We start from the raw sequence: 17,766 nt of genomic DNA on the forward strand, positions 1-17,766 counted from the left end.
TGTTTCTGGGTTGTTTTCACATTGACGGTATTCAAATAACATTTTTCATTATTGTTAAATATCATGATGGGAGAGTATTATTAAAAATGTTACAAGTATGCAAATGCATATGTTTACGGGCATTTAGGTTTTACTGTGTTGTTTTGTTGTAAAGACATGCAAGGCATTCTGGGCCATGTAATGAACAGTGGTCGGCAGCACTCCATAGGCTACGTATTAATATGAATAGGTGTTTTTGTAAACCTAGGGACAATAAACAGCTATCTCTGTTACAAAAATTAGCTGGTAATCGCTCATTGAAGAGGGAACTATGATAAAAAGATTGTTTTCCTAAAAGCATGGAGTTGACGAAAGAATAAGCAAGCAATGTCACGTTAATGTTAAATAGCCTACATCTGAACGCTAGGTGGCAACGTTGTATTACATTTCACTAGTGTACTTGAAATACGGCGTGAGCTTCACAAGTAAGGAAGGTGCAAATATTATGTAATTTATCATGGGAAATTATTGGAAATGTTATTTCTTGTTTATTCTAATTGCAAACCACACACATCCATTCGTAATCACACTTACACTTGAAAAGATTCTCATTTCGTTTATTTGATGTTGCCTAGCAACGGAGCGTTCAGAGCAAAGATTCTAGAACAGAGCTTCAGAGAGACACGTTTTGAGTTCGTGGCCAAGTACCTAAAATATTGGTTTGCATGTGTATGTGCTGGATGGCGTGCTTCCTTTATGAAAGTAAGTGTTTTATAGAGTTACAGAAATAATGAGTCATGTTGTAGTGGTCAACATAAATGTGCCCCTTCTGTTATTAGAATGCTAAGCGGAGATTTAAAATCATTCATTTCTTGTGTGGCTAGAAGCTAGCTAGCTATGTCATAGGGAGGAGATGTTGCTGTAACATTATGGGATTTATGTTGCTTAGCGTAATGCCATGGTCATTTGATCTGAGATGCTTGTACTCGTAACTTCGCCACTCGTAACTTTAGGACTCCAATTTTTTTTTTTACTAAGAGTAATTCAGGAAGCATTTTAGACCTAAAAGTAGCGCCTGAGTCTGTGACAGCTTAAGCGAGGACTCCTAATAAGACAGATTCACAAACAATGTTTTGTGGTGGCATTTCACGTCGCAATGTTTTGAAATGTGTCTAACAATCACGAGGGAACAATTTTGCATTGTAGGCATAACTAAGGGATGCAGTAACACCACCAACAACAACCAAAACTAGCCTACTCATTGTTTACATGTACATTAAATGTAACGTTTCATTGTGAATCAAATTAAAAGATTATCCTCTTTGCAAACGTTAGCATAGGCATATGGTGATGGATTAATTTAATAATGTTGCTGCGTGAATCACGGTAAGCGCGAATGAAGTGGCCACTTCTTAATGGGACTCACTGTATGGAAGTAGGCTAAGTAAAATAGAGATGTTTAAAATAAGATAAAGTTAGGATATGCCCGCTTGACAACGGCAGAGATAACTGGCCTTTGGCCATAGCAACCATCCATTTAGAACGACTGGCCTTCATAGCAACCAAGGATCTTAGCTGTGATTCATGTAGCTACAGTATGCATGCAATGTGATGCAAAGTATAGAAAGGTGATAAAATATACAGACAGGTCAAGAAATATAGTGCAATGTAGACAGTAGTATACAGTTGATTTACAGAAGGTGGTTTAGAGTAATATGAATGAAATATAAATATGTGTAGTGTATTAGCAGTTATCTCATACAATAAGTAGAATAATGTATGTAGATGTAGCAGTAACATTATAATAGTAGACATAATAAGATAGATATATGCAGTGTATTAACATAATATAATAAAACAGAGTAAATATGGATATTCAATATGACAAATATATAACAGATATGTACATAACATACAGCTACAGTATGTGCAGTGTGGAAACAGTGTCATTGTAGTGCAGAAACAACATTATAAGAGTAGTAAGAATAAGTCTATGTGCAGGATGAATAGTATAAAGATCAGTAGAATAACTATGTATAAATGTAATTACAGTAGGTCTATGTACATTTGTAAATAAATAGAAAACTATGGGTGAGAGGGATACATTAATTTTATTTAATCGTAAAAAAGTAAATTGCAATCAATTAAATTGCAATTAAAAATCTTTCCAGTAGGCTTTAATGTCACACAAAAAGTACAACCAAAGCTGAGCTTGATCACCTAGAACGTCTAAAGAACCAGAACTAGTTTTTTGCTGGGTCCCAGGCCATGTTGGTCTGAGGGGAAATGAGAAAGCGGACAGTGCTGCTAAGCAAGCCCTCAATGAAGAAGTCACAGAATGTCAAATCCCTGCCCCAGACCTTAAACCTATACTGAACTCTTACATCTCAGATAAGTGGCAATCTGAATGGGATTAATGTACCAACAACAAGCAAGGAATGTGAATTTTGGCACATTTTCATGATCCACTGGGTCGTTATGGGCCACACAAAATACGGTGTTGCTAAAATTACTCCTATTGTGGCTATTAGAGACATGCGTTCATGAGTATCCAGCTACATTCAATGAGTTAAGTAAAATACATTCACACACAAAAAAACCCCATCACTAATGTTGTGGACATTCCTGTATTCTGAGATACATCAATAGGCTCTCAAAACAATCCCAAACAGACATAAGGTCTTTATAGAGCAAATCCATATAGATTATTTGTCAAATAAACCAGTAAAACAGAATTAGGGGTTGGAATATATAACATTCACACTCATAGCTCATATTTCTAAAATAAATCAGTGAAAAAGTATCCTGACAAACAAGCATCATTTTAATGCCTTAGTGATATTTCATAATTTCACATTTTTCTCTAGGTTACCTGATAGCCCAGTTTGAGAGGTGCAAGCCGCGAACCGCATTCACCCCGCAAGGCAATAGTTGAATAGAGCTTTTGAGGTATTGCCACTGCTCCAACACTGAAAGGCACTGTTAGAATGCTTGGATCAAGCCAGGTTCAGCATAGCGCATGTCACTGTCTGCTCACATTGGTGACCGGACCAGGGCAAGCACACTTTCGCAGTTCCCGCTGGAAATGCAGTCTAGTTGTAACATGTTTCCCTTTTAGTTCTCCCTCGTGTGTGATCCTTTTTGTGTGGGGGGCTGCGTCCTCCCCTGTATGTGTAGTGTTTGTGTGTACTTGACCTGCCCCGTGTGTATTGTGTTCTGTGTCTGTGTCCCTGCTCTTGTTCTCAGCTAATAAACCTTTTGATTGGACAACTGTGTGTGTCGCTATCAAATCGTTACAATAATATTAATAAGTATTTTGTCATTTCTATTTTATTGGGTTGAAGAAAATGGCTTCAACTTTTCTATCGAAATACTTTATAGGTGTGTATTTTTATAGTTTAAAAATACTGTGAAATATTCTTGCTAGAACCAATGCTTTTGGTGATTGATTACATAATAAAAGTGTAAAAAAATGAATGTACCCTCTGATTAATTTACCATCAGATAGCATAACAACTTTGCAACACAAAATGGGAACCCTGTTGATTGATTCATGTCTGTGCAGGGAAATATGTGAAAATATGTTGTGTGGTTATTACCCCAAAATTCAGAGCCTGCAAATAGGAGTCCAGTCAGACCAAGCTCTCTCTCAGACATACATCGTCTGTTTAAGTGACTCTTCAGTTGGTACCTAATTGAGGGTTAAACAGGACAACCAGACGCATAGCTGTCTTCATTTGAGCCAGATCTCAACATGTATTGTCTGTCCATCCAGTCTGCTCATTGGTAATATTACATTTTTTAACTGTGTGTGTGTGTCTGTGTGTGTGTGGGTGTTCTCTATTTTAGATGTGTTTGGTGAACATTGGAAGGTTGCCTACAAACCTGAGAGTGCCTGTGTTTTTGTGGGGTCTCCAGTGAACATGTCCTGCTCTTTCACCCACCCCAGTAGTGTGACCATTAAGGAGATTTACTGGACAAAAGAAAAGTACCAGGACCCTCCTGATCTAACAGGAGACCCAAACTACAGAGACCGAGTAATTGTACACAGGCAACAAGGAACTAAAATATGCAATTTGCAAATAAAACCAGTAAATATGTTAGATAGTGATAGCAGATATTACTGCAGTTCAATATTCAATGAGAGCCAGAAGTGGACTGGAGATCCAGGGGTCCATCTGCAAGTTAAAGGTAAAGAGAAACTAAATCCAAACATCATTTCCTTAGATTCATGGACATTCATGTGTTCATGTGATATTAATCGTGTATGCTGTATGTACAGTAAAGGGAAAGTACCCCTGCTATATATACACTGTATGTTTGAGGATACACAGTATTTAAAGATAAATACAAATATACATGACATGATCACTTTCACAGAATCTCCAGAGAAACCTCCAGTGTCCATCAGTCCCCATGGTGACATACTTGAAGGAATAGACGTGACTCTGACCTGTAGCAGCAGGTCTGATCTACAAGTGCGGAGCTACAGCTGGTTTAAGAGAAATCCAGTGCAGTTTCTGGGTACAGGACATACATACACCTTCAAACAGATCAGACCTGAAGACAGTGGAGAATATACCTGCAAGTCATCCTATGAATGTGGTGACAGGTACTCAACTATGGTATACCTCCATGTTTTCTGTAAGTAGAATTTCCTTCACTTTTAGAAAGACACAAATAAAATGTGCTTGATAAATCAATTATCAGTTAATTATCCATTCCTGTTATGAATGCAACTTTATAATTGGGCTTGAAATGTAAGGGATAACATTAACACTAACAGTAGAAAATGCACACTCACTAAAAAGATAACAATTAACAGTGAATCATGAAAATGTGTAGAAACTGACATGCCACACCCTCCAGATACTCACAAATGTGACCCTGCAAGGCGAAACCAGTCATTTCAGTCAAATTTACAAAATTAAGCTAATGTGCTCACATGAACAGCCATTGACTAAGTTTTCCAATGATATGTATATCGAGGGTATTGCAAAAAGTATCGCTAAGATAACCGCATCCAAAATTTGCATGGTCCTCCTGTCACGATACGCCAGAAGAGGAGAAAATCACCTTTTGTCACGTGCGATAGTGTGAGGACACAGCTATTATTAGCCTTACGGTAGCGTGACTTTGAAGCAGATGACTGACTATGTCCAGTTTTATCAACCGAGTGAGTGTCTTTTTCTGCCCCCTAGTTAATACCTAGGATGGTCATAAGGTGTCACTAAAGAATATAATTAATGTATTTAGGGTGAAGCAAGGGGAGAAGAAGTTCTGTGTACACAGATTGTGTAGGCTATAGGCTCACTTTTAAAATGTGCTACATCAATGGAATACTTCTCCTGGTCCGTAAAATGACGCCAGGATATTTCTAAAAGTTTGTGCTTTTGACTGTTCGTGCCCTGAAAGGCAAGTCTTTCACATTCATATCCGGTTACATCTGCCAAGAACGATAGAGAGCTTACACATTGAGTAACGAGTAGCCTAATGAGTACATTTTAGCTCTACCGTAAAACCTTATAGCGGCGTGGACAAATGGAATGACTGCTAATGTGTTTAATCTTCACCTAAATAAAGTCAGGGTTTAACAGTCAAAAGAGGACTGTTGGCAACACATGAACATCCAACAATGATGAGGGACCCAAATGCTCCCACATGCCACACAATTGCTACAGTGGGTCCCAGTTAAAAATTGACACTTCATTCACGATCATGGTGAATGGTGAAATGTAAGTACAACTGCAGCCGCTTGGGGGCAGCATAGTCCGCTGTGGAGTTCCACGGTTGAACCAGACGGCGCATTCGACAGCAAGGGCTGTGATTGGCCGAGTTTTCAGTGCGTTTCTCTGTGTTTTTAGCAGCCCCTGCAACATGCTAGTCCACTGTAGCCTAAGCCTTGTACATAATGTTAAACATAGATTTGGATTCAGTGGCAAGATTTCTTGATTGTACAGTGTCTGTCTCTCAGTAATGTTTTAAAATGAGAGCTTCGTCAGCTGGCAGTAGGCTACTTTGTCGGTAGTCATGAGAAGTTCGCTTGCTAACAGAACATACATATGCTGCCCAGAAACCTTGTGAATAGTTCTGATTTTTTTTTACTACACTAACGAGGTTGAAATATAGACTTTGCCTACAGCATCTCCTTAACAGTAATGTTAACAAAATGACAGCATTCACATGACAAAAAAAAAACAAATTCGGTCACTCAAGACTGTGCCACAGCAACCAGTGGCCTACTTGAAGCAGATAGCGTTGTCTGACGGTCGAGTGGGTTAATGCACGTATTTCCAGAACAGGTCTGCAACTTTCAGGCAGTTCTGAGTTCGAATCTAGGCAGGAGCAGAGCCATATAAAGGCCCAGGCCTATTGTTATCATTTTTTGCAAGGTGTTGCTCCTGGCAATACTTGTTTATAAGACGTTTGGTGATTAATTGATAGCTGTTTTTGGGACACGTTAAACGTTCTTTATAATGAGCGCATCCGGGGAGTAAAACGACTGTTACGCGCTGTTACAACTGTAGGCTACAATGATTGCAATACAAAAATATGCGCGTGTTAGTTTAGTTAGTTTTGTGATGTTTTGCACTTTTGCCTCATGTGTTTTCAGGTTTGAGGGCTTTTTTGGCAAGATTGACCTTGGTTAGACTCTGCATATGTTATTTCTCCGTATGGAAAATAAAGTCAATTTTCGACACACGTCTGTTAGTTCAATAACAAGTGTTGCTTGTTAAAACATGTGACTAGTGAAACTCAAATGATTTTAGAAATATTTAGCCAAAGCCAAAAAGTGTTAGAGAAGGAGAGACGTCGGTGCAGCTCAGATGTCTTCTTAATTTTCTTTATTCTTTAGTAAAAGGTGCAGAACATTATTAAACTTTGACTAACGTTTCGATGTTCGTTAGTCAAAAACATCGACACATCGAAATGTTAGTCAAAGTTTAATAATGTTCTGCACCTTTTACTAAAGAATAAAGAAAATTAAGAAGACATCTGAGCTGCACCGGCGTCTCTCCTTCTCTCTAAAATATCTGTCCTGGCCTGGTTGCAACGGATTGTGGCCAAACGACAGAAGCGCGGAGAACCCTCCTTTGTCTACCAAAAAGTGTTACTTTGTGCCCCGCGCTCCCCCACTGCTTGTGAAAGAAGGGGATGGGGGAGGGGGGCTTAACGTGAAAAAGCTTAATGTCACAAAACGGCAACGAGTCGTTTTAGGCTACAGGCCTTCATAATGGTAGGCTACAGGAAGTGGGGGAAGGGTATGGGATGACCAGAGCCGTCATCTATCGTCTTTCCAGGCACACAGCTCGTTATATAGCCTATCGACTGCCTTAACAGATAGGCTTTGCTCTTGGGTTTGGCCTTACAGCGAACTTAATGCTCTTGTTGCTTGCCGTTTGTTAAATAAAGTGATGCAGATTACATTATTTATTTCTGATTAATTGCGTCTTTTGATGTATTTTGCAACATTTGCTTGTTAGGCTGGGCTACTGTCAATGTCCTGTACAGGTCAATGTTCAACAATTGCTGGTGTAGGCGTAGGCTATTAATCAATTAGGGACTGTTCGTTATTTATTTCATTAAGGGGCTACCGGAGGAGTTTTGGGAGCGTTAGTCAAAAAAGACGTGACCCTCCCTCGCCAGCAAGAATTTTTTCTATGACCCATCAAAGTGATTGAGAAAAAACGCATGACCCTCCCCAGTCCCAACAATTTATTGATGCCTTAGGCTACTGGGTCAATTTGGGAGCTTGCATGCTACGACTCCTTCCTTGAAATGCCTTGAAAAGGCTGTCGTTTGCACAATTTCACAAATAATCACCGGGACCGAAACAAACCTGTCAACTTTTCCCGGGTTTATCGCATATTTTAACTTTTTCCTCGCTGTCTTAGGAGGAGCTGCAGGGCCGTCGCAAGGGGATGCGAGGCCCTGTGCGAACTTGACAGATGCAAGGCCCTTTTCACTTACAGTGGGTCCCCGTTAAGTTTGGACGGGTTCCTTCAGGAATCACGATCCCCATTTTCTCAGCAGAAATGGCACAAACTGCAGTTGACACAAACAACCACAAGGTGTCACTTTGGAGTTCTGCCACTATTATTTTTGATGCGACTTGACTTACTGCTTCCATGATGCAGTTTCCAAGTCAGTAGAACAATCAGAGAAAGCTGAGCCATTACCAAACATATATGATAATACAATAGCGTGAGTTTATATATCTTATACCCTATTTGCCACGGTTACTTATAGATTTGATAGTGTAACGATAAGCGCATAACATAAGAGACTTTCAGCGGGGGCACGGAAACTTAATTTGATCACGGTAGTTTAAGCTTACACTTGACAAAACATTCTAATATGAAAATGTAGATGCAATTGTTGTAAGATGGTGCAGCTCCTTTAAGAAAGCACCGTGCAAAAAAGTAGACGTGCTGGAGCGAGTCATATTCAAAATGCAAAAAATAACACCGCAGATAAAACCAATTATCCTCATTCATTGCAACCGCAGCATGCCTGCTTGCCGACGTTTAAACAAAAAAGATATCAAAGCACCTTTTGCGTTTGAATGTAACACGAAAAAATGTTTAAACAGCTGGACAAATGATTTAGCTAATTGATTATAGCCTGTACACCAGCAATTGTTGAACATTTGGAAAAAGATCGCTCAGCTGTTGCCACAGTCACAGGCAGAAACAACATGAGAGCAGTACACACTTCCCCGAATGTGGATGTTGCACTGTCATAATCTACCACCAGCCTTTTGGCAAGTTGAAAAATAGATGACTTCTGTGAAATCTCTGCTTTAAAGCAAGACCTAAATGAGAGGAGTTGTGTTGGGAATGTCGGTGCAATGTCCATGCTATAGGCCTAATGGTCTGACAAACGTACTGCCTTTTCAAGCAGTTCATCATCACCTGCGAGTTGAAGGATCATAGGACGTAAAGACTCAACCACATAACAAGTTTCCCGCATGCTTGCACATCTTTGGGAGAGCTGACTGATTATGATGTCCAGAGTTGCATTAAATACCTGCACTTTGAAGTATCTCTCTGCATCGGTTAAGCGTTCATCTTCCGATAGTTCGTCAAAGTGACGCTTCACTCTCCGTGCTCTAACATTTTCAAATGTACTCTGAACCCCCATTTATTTGCGAGTGTCTGCGCTGTAGCCTTGGCCTGGTCAAAGGCACGCAGGTAGTCAGAAAGGACCGGTATAGAATTTTCCAGCAATTGCATTGCGGGGGTAGCGACGGAGGTCACAGGCCCTGGTGCGACTGCACTTGCTGCACCTACTAGGCCTAGTTACGCCACTGCGTGGAGCGCTAATGTGTCTACTGTAAATCATTCATGTGTGAAAGTCATTAGGCTGGAAGCGCTAATGTGTCTAAGCTCATTAATCTACTTTCAATAGGCCTACTGTACAGCCTGAGAGGGGGAACATAACCTATAGCCTAGGCTACTGTAGAGTAGGCCTACAGTAGGCTACTGTAGGCTAAACAATCAGTTGTGAAAGTCTGCAACGAAAGTTTCCTAATGGAAGCGCTAACGTGTCTATTGAGCTCATTAGCCTACTTTCAATAGGCCTACTGTACAGCCCGAGAGGGGGAACATAGCCTACTGTAGAGTAAACAATCAGTTTACTTAGTTACATTTGTTTAGTTAAATCCAGTTTTCTACTCTATCTCCATGATATGCTTAGCCTATAGAAAGACGAAGTCGGGAAAGTGCTTCAGAGAAAACGTATTTATTGAAATAATGAACAGTCTACATTCTACAGTCTAAATTTAAAGCACGTTGAATCCCTGGGAAGATCTGCGTGTTGTGCGGAGGAATTCGTTGATCTTATTGATGCAGTCCTTCAGTTCACTCCTCCCCATAGCAGGGAACTTTCGTTGTAGTGTTGAGACCACAAAGTTTTTCACATTTTGCGGCAGTGCTCGCTTGCCCTTCGCTCCATCCCAGTTGGTGGTTTTGCTCCAGGCTTTATAGTGTTCCTCTGTGACGATGGACCTGAAGAGCAGGCATCCGTATCTGCCCACTTGGCCGTAGCTCTGTTGGTGAATCTTAGCGTGGTCTTCGGGACCAACATCACGCAAGGTCACGTCTGCATGTTGACTAGGAACTTGGATGCTGTCGTTGAGTGTGACGGAGAGGGCCAATGGAGACATCTGCAAGGAGGACGTTTCTGGAGCTGGTGTCGAGGTGCACCTGGGGATTGGTCTCTCAGGCGTCGAATAACTTCTCTGCTCACGTAGCGTCGCCTGAAGTTCTCCGATTCCAGCTCTCATCTCCTGTAAATTGTCTCTGTGGCTCTCCAAGTGGCTGGTCTCTCGGAGTTGTTGAAGCTCTCGTTTGAGGTTTTTGACCTCCGCTTTCAACCGATCATTCTCGGCGTCTCTCTCGGCTACTCGAGCTTTCTCTGCTCTCTCGGCTACTCGAGCTTTCTCTGCAAAATGTGTGAAAGTCATTAGGCTGGAAGCGTGTCTACTGTCAGTGACTAGTGCGAGAAGCGGGTTCTGTGTTGTAGGCTATGCATTTTTCCGACACTTGGCTGCAAGCTCCCCTCCCCCACCCCCTTCTTTCACAAGCAGTGCGGCTTTCTGAAGCGGTGCCTTTTGAAGCTAATGTAACAAATACCACCAATATTGTTGTGTGGCAATAAAAGTATCCAGGGTTTGCGCAAGTAGCCTAAATATATAAATAAATTAAGGACATACAATCCTTAACGTGAAAAAGCTTAACGTAGCTTAATGTCCCAAACAACAAGTCGTTTTATGCGCTCATTATAAAGAAAGTTTAACGTGTCCCAAAACAGCTGTCAATTAATCACCAAACGTCAAGAGGGTTGAGTCTGAATGACACCGAGTTTTAGACACTGTTTTTGAAGTTAAGAAATATTTTCGTAATAAAAATGGTCATTTAACCAATAAAGGCTGAAAAAATGTACAGTAAAACTAGGCTATACAGTACATGCAACCCAGCAGAAGACTATTATAGGCTATTGGCAAATAATTGAGCATCATTCACACATTGTATTCTGCACAGTCTCTACACGTGGAGCGCTAATGTATAGGCATACTGTAAATCATTCAAAATGTGTGAAAGTCATTTGGCTGGAAGCGTGTCTACTGTCAGTGACTAATGCGAGAGTTCTGTGTTGTAGGCTATGCATTTTTCCGACACTTGGCTGCAAGCTCCCCTCCCCCACCCCCTTCTTTCACAAGCAGTGCAGCTTTCTGAAGCGGTGCCTTTTGAAGCTAATGTAACAAATACCACCAATATTGTTGTGTGGCAATAAAAGTATCCAGGGTTTGCGCAAGTAGCCTAAATAGGCCTATATAAATAAATTAAGGACATACAATCCTTAAAGCTTAACGTAGCCTACATGTAGATTAATGTCCCAAAACGTCAACAAGTCGTTTTATGCGCTCATTATATATGGATTTCTATGAAACGTCACGAAAACATGTGTGCGCAACCAAGAGGCAGAAAGCACCATAGAACAGCATAGAGCAATGCAAAAGAGCAAAAGAATAAAATGATTTTTTGTGCTGACAACTGCACCAATTCGAAATCACAATGGTTAGAGAATGTTAAATATGTTCAATATCCCTAACGTAATGCATGTCTTCGCCAAAAATGACAAAATACGATGTTATGTTAATAATGCAAATGAAACGCACACTTTGAAATATAGTCGGAAATGAGATGTTATCATCATTGAGACAACAGGGGTATACAATAAAATCCGATTGTAGCTTACAGCAGCCGGCTATTTAGGTTAAGTTTATAACGTTGTGGACGGCCACCAAGCGTCTTCTGCCCCACGGCTGCGGCACAGTCTTGAGTGACCGGATTCGTTTTCCTTTGTCATATGAATGCTGTCATTTTGTTAACATTACTGTTAAGGAGATGCTGTAGGCAAAGGCTATATTTCAACCTCGTTAGTGTCAGAACTATTCACAAGGTTTCTGGGCAGCATTTTTATGTTCTGTTAGCAAGCGAACTTCTCATGACTACCGACAAAGTAGCCTACTGCCAGCTGACGAAGCTCTCATTTTAAAACATTACTGAGAGACAGGCACTATACAATCAAGAAATCTTGCCACTGAATCCAAAACTATGTTTAACATTATGTACAAAGCTTAGGCTACAGTGGATTAGCATGTTGCAGGGGCTGCTAAAAACAGAGAAACGCACTGAAAACTCGGCCAATCACAGCCCTTGCTGTCGAATGCGCCGTCCGGTTCGACCGTTGAACGCCACAGCGGACTATGCTGCCCCCAAGCGGCTGCAGTTGTCCTTACATGTCACCCAGCTGCGTGAATCACCATTATCGTGAATGAAGTGTCAATTTTTAACGGGGACCCTCTGTACGTGCATGAAATCATGCGATAGCTTACTTTACACATAGCCAAGGCTACCGTCGGTGTATTTTAATAGTAGCCTAGTCTAATAAGCTACACCAGCTTGCCTTTAAGAGGGGAAATTCAATTATATAGCCTATAACATTAGCTGAATCACATATTTGGCCATATGGTGTTTATCATACATCACGAAACCAACTAGTGTAACAAAGGCGAACACTTTAATAGGGGGAATTAATTGGGCATGAATCATTGTGCTGAACGGTATTTGTCAATGAGCAGAAACACACACGACATTCAAACTATTGATAAGATGTACTGGTCTGTATCTACAGACTAACATTGGACAAATAAATGACACTGACTCGCCATATCCTGACTCAGGAAAAAAAAACATTTTCTTGCTTTGCCGCAAACTCAGCAATGAAATCATAGGCCAGTTTGCAGGTAGCCTAACGTCTTTTTCATAGAAGGGAGAGCCCAGTCTCTCCTGTGACATGGAGGTGCGCAAATAGTTTTTAATAGCCTGTTCAACTTCGAAAAGCTTCGTTCACCCGATGCCAGTCACTGATCTCAATTTCAAAGTTCGGAAAGCTTCATCTTCAGTTGTTCAGTTTTAAGTGCAGTGGCCCCTATCTGCCCCCTTTGGAATTATATCTCGAGCCTATTATAAGTGCGTTATGTCCTGGGATTCGGATGTGCTCAAAAAGAATTTTTTTATACGAAAATATTTCTTAACTACAAAAACTCAGTGTCATTCAGACTCAACCCTCTTGTTGTTTTATTATCTTTTTCGTTGTCGTTTGAACGTTGGCAAGCAGGCATGTTGCGGTTGCAATTTAAGTGAAATTTCTACAGTAGGCCTACAACATGCTGTTAGGCTGGGCTACTGTCAATGTACTTGTACAGGTAAATGTTCAACAATTGCTGGTGTACAGGTTATATAATCAATTAGCTAAATCATTTGTCCAGCTGTTTAAACATTTTTGCGTGCTACATTCAAACGCAAAAGGTGCTTTGATATATTTTTCGTTTGAACGTCGGCAAGCAGGCATGCTTTGGTTGCAATGAATGAGGATAATAGCTTTTTTTTGCATTATTTTGAATATGACTCGCTCCAGTCTCAACAGCACATACTTTTTCCACACGCTAAGTTCTAACACACATAGGCCTATCCCCTCTCGCTTTCTCTCTCTCCATCCCTGCACACGGTGCTTTCTTAAAGGAGCTGCACCATTTTACAACAATTGCATCTACATTTTCATATTAGAATGTTTTGTCAAGTGTAAGCTTAAACTACCGTGATCAATTTAAGTTCCCGTGCCCCCGCTGCGTCATGGAAGCAGTAAGTCAGTCGCATCAAAAATAGTAGTAGCACCCAAGTGACACCTTGTGGTTGTTTGTGTCAACTGCAGTTTGTGCCATTTCTGCTAAGAAAATGGGGTGCGTGATTCATGAAGGAACCCGTCCAAACTTAACGGGGACCCACTGTATATGTCATGTCAGACACAACACTGCATGTTGATAGACTTGACATTTTGCCTGCCATTTAAATTGGAGTCCTATATGTGTATACTGAATACACTTACACCATACAGTTCTGTTTTACTTCTATAATCATGTTCACATTGTATTCATTGTCATTCATGGTCTAAGGCATTTACACAAATAATTATTTGGGAAAAATAGTAAAGTCCAGTAAAACAAGCTATATACTGTATACTTTAAAACTCTACAAAAAATGTTTGCAGATCCCCCAAAAAACACAACCATGTTAGCAGATCAGCCCTTTGTAATCGCCAAAGGCAACAGGACGACTCTGACCTGCAGCAGTGTTGCCAACCCACCAGTAGAGAGCTACACCTGGTTTAAGATGGATGAGTCCACTCCAGTAGGATCAGGACAGCAATACAGCATCACTAACATCCGTTCTGAGGATGGAGGACAATACTACTGTGTGGCCAGAAATAAATATGGAGCTGAGAACTCTACTGCTGTGTCCATCACAGTTGAAGGTATGGGTGCATCTCCTGGGCTAAGAGACCGGAGCTCTGCACTTCCTGCTGTGGTTGCAGTCTTCATCTGTGGACATGTGGCTCTGGTCTGTGTGGTGGTCTGGGTGAGGTGAGTCACTGGGACGGGAACACTTCAATTAGTATAAAAAGTATATTAATGATGTTGTGTGCATATTTCACTGTATATTAATGATGTGTGCATATGTCTTTTCACTGTATATGAATGATGTTCTGTGCATATGTCTTTTCACTGTATATTAGATGCGTGCATATGTTTTTTCACTGTATATTGATGATGCTGTGGTGTTCCTGTCTTTTCACAATATATAAATTATATTGTGTGCATATGTCTTTTCACTGTATATTAATGATGTGTGCATATGTCTTTTCACAGTGTATTGATGATGGTGTGGTGTTCATGTCTTTTCACAATATATTGATGATGTTGTGGTGTTCATGTCTCATTTCTCAGGATAATGAAAAGGAGGCAGAAGCCAGAGGATCAGGTAAAGTGTCAGATACTACACTGGCGTCAGATTCAGTCCATCCTGCTTCACCATCTAACTGTTTATACTGTGTTTAACTGTGTTTATATCTCCACAGGACCTTCAGTACTCCAGCGTTAATGTCCAGAACAGACGAGGAGCAGAGGATGATGGTCAGTACTGCAATATTAACCTCCAGAGATCTGGCCAGAGCAGAGTTGATGTGGCTGCAGGAGGAGCAGAAGATGATGGTCACTACTCCACCGTCCAGCCCCACGGCTCCAGACAGACTGCAGGAGCTCAGGGGGACGACGTCCAGTATGCCAGTGTCCAGTTTAAGAAGGCCATGGCTGCAGATAGGTGAGGGGTCTGAGTAATGAGCACTAAAATGCAGCGGTGGGCGTGAGGATCATCTTTACAGTATGGTCGAGCTAATTGATCTGGGGACTCTGAACCTGTAGTGGATTGCAGCACTAAGGACATCACATGAGCTTTTAGATGCTTATTTTATTTGACATGTCAGAATTTCACATAGCTTGACAGACAACACTTATTTTACACCAATCTGTGTGATTTAAATGTGTTTCTCATGTTCCATGATTCATGATGATGCTGATTAATTTACTGATGTGTTTTCACTTGTAGGACCCCTGTTCAGCCAGAGGGGGAGCCCTCTCCCATCTACAGCTGTGTGCAGGGCAGTCAGGATCCCTCTGTGGTCTACAGTGGTGTTCAGCCCAGCAATGGAGGGACACCACACTGACATCAATGGAATGAGCACTATGGGGATGGGAACAACTCTATGACATTTGAGATTAAGGGTTCAATATGAAGAAAATAAGCATTTGATGTTTTGTGTGTGTTTATGGATGCATGTTTTCTGTTTTATGTGCTTTGTAATACCTATTACTTACTCACGCACTAATTTATCATTAAACTTCAGGACAAACACAATTATACTAGTGTTATTTCTTTCTTTCTTTCTATTTCTCTCTCTCTCACACACACACTCACTCTTACACTCACACGGACACAAACACACGCGCAATTACAACTCAACCCCTATGACACAAATGGCAATCTGTGATGGAGACTGATCACTAGATGGAGCTATGTGGTGTGTATTATTGACTTTATGACTCTTGTCCATGTCACAGAAGTCAGACTTTTTTTCTAGCACATTGTCTGGTCAAGATGAGTTGAAATTGTTGTGAAATGTGTTGTGTCTGCATCAACACAGACATTTCGACCATACCATTCTGGCTAGGATGATAAGTGCTCGTCTGGTGTTAACCCTTTACCTGCCAAAGTCGCAAAATTGCGACAAACAACGTCACTGATTAAAACAGACGATAGACGCGAGTACAGTGTAAAATCTCATTTGTACTCTTGACCACTAGTTGGCAGACACCCAGAGCTTCGATTCAAGCTCAACCTTTTTTTTCAAAGTTTTCAGGAAGCATGTGAAAAACACGCGAGAAACACACGAAGAAGACGTGCATTTCCTCCATAACGCGGAAGCGATGCGGGCCATAGTTTTGCACAAATTGAAGCAGAAATACACCAAATGTTGAAAAAAAAATTCACGTGTGATGAAGTCTCGGGTCTTTTATTCATCTATTCTGATTCTAAAGGATAAAATCTGCATTTTGGAGGATATGATCGATCGTCTATTGGCAGTGATAGTCATGGAGCGTCTGTGAATGGAGGTGCGTCATTTGCGTCTTTCCGACAGTGTTCACTAAGCATACAATGCTTATTTCGACCCTCTGCCCAACATAGCTGTAGGTGCCAGTGGTAATAGTGATGATAGTGTCCGTAATGGACGTGGTATTACACGCGATTACACACGAGAAACACATAAGAAGACGTGCATTTCCTCCATAACACGGAAGCAATCCAGGCCATAGTTTTGCACAAACTGAAGCAGAAATACACCAAATGTTGAAGAAAAAGTTAGCATGTGATGAAGTCTTGGGTCTGTTATTTACCTAGTCTGATTCTGAAGGAGAATATCTGCCTTTTGGAGAATATGAGCGATGGTCTAGTCACGCTGCGTCTGTGAATGGAGGTGCGTCATTTGCGTCTTTCCGACAGTGTTCACTAAGCATACCACGCTTATGTCGACCCTCTGCCCAACGTAGCTGAAGGTGCCAGTGGTAAAGGTGATGATGGTGTCCGTAATGGACGTAGTAAAGACAGCAGGGGTAGTAAAAATAGGGCTCTGAAGAACTACAAAGTCACCCGCGATAGGAACTGATTTGACCAGGCTACTTTATTGTATAGTAGAATAAGGTTTGTGGTAATAGTAATAGTTTACTATTGTTGGTTTACATGTGACTGCTTTCCTGTTCAGGTGTTATGTGGGTGAAATGACAAAAAAGTAAGCAAAACTGCTCAAATATATGTTCAACATCCAGTATTTACTGAAATGTGCATAATTCGAGGTGGTTGTCATTCAGTGACGTCATAATATGCAAATTAGATGTGTAAATTTACCCTCTTCATAAACTTTTGTTCATACTCAATGATTTTCACATTTACAGTAGGACTTTATCTCTGACCACTTTCAAGCCATGGCATTTTGAAATTTTGATGTAAAAATCAAATTATGTTTTTTTTTAAACCTGGCGCCTAAAGGGTTAACAGAAACTTAAAACACAAACACCACAGTGCAGGGAAATGACGAATGGAGAATTATCTCTCTGCTTAGAACTTCTTCCTCATTCATTAGCAGCGTTTAATAGTTGCATTCTGAGTGAGAGTTCTTCATTTTACTCTTTACCAGACATTTGCCGATGGGAATGACCAGCAAAACATGGTAATAACTTTGAGCTATACTTTTAAGAGCTTCATAAAGCATGCTGTAAAAATAAAAACTAATTCAGTTGATCTATCCTTCTAAAAAATATGTTTAGAC

At 40.7% G+C, this 17,766-nt stretch overlaps 1 protein-coding gene across 4 annotated transcripts in view; it reads left to right on the top strand.

Moving 5' to 3' along the window:
• Window positions 1–15,800, top strand: part of LOC121719473 (B-cell receptor CD22-like) — a 20,503-nt gene extending 4,703 nt beyond the window's left edge. Inside the window, exons 3-9 of one of the 4 annotated variants that reach the window (XM_042105151.1) lie at window positions 3,829–4,170; window positions 4,360–4,623; window positions 14,098–14,470; window positions 14,834–14,867; window positions 14,965–15,001; window positions 15,080–15,206; window positions 15,492–15,800. In XM_042105151.1, coding sequence (XP_041961085.1) covers window positions 3,829–4,170; window positions 4,360–4,623; window positions 14,098–14,470; window positions 14,834–14,867; window positions 14,965–15,001; window positions 15,080–15,206; window positions 15,492–15,609 — 1,295 coding nt within the window. In that variant the 3' untranslated portion in view covers window positions 15,610–15,800. Of the gene's footprint in view, window positions 1–688; window positions 742–2,899; window positions 2,929–3,828; window positions 4,171–4,359; window positions 4,624–14,097; window positions 14,471–14,833; window positions 14,868–14,964; window positions 15,207–15,491 lie in introns of those variants that run through there. The other 3 variants (XM_042105150.1, XM_042105152.1, XM_042105149.1) reach the window with 3 other exon arrangements.
• The last annotated feature ends 1,966 nt before the right edge of the window (window positions 15,801–17,766 follow it).

Source organism: Alosa sapidissima, chromosome 9 (genome assembly GCF_018492685.1).
Source record: "Alosa sapidissima isolate fAloSap1 chromosome 9, fAloSap1.pri, whole genome shotgun sequence".
Classification (NCBI taxonomy): Eukaryota; Metazoa; Chordata; class Actinopteri; order Clupeiformes; family Clupeidae; genus Alosa; species Alosa sapidissima.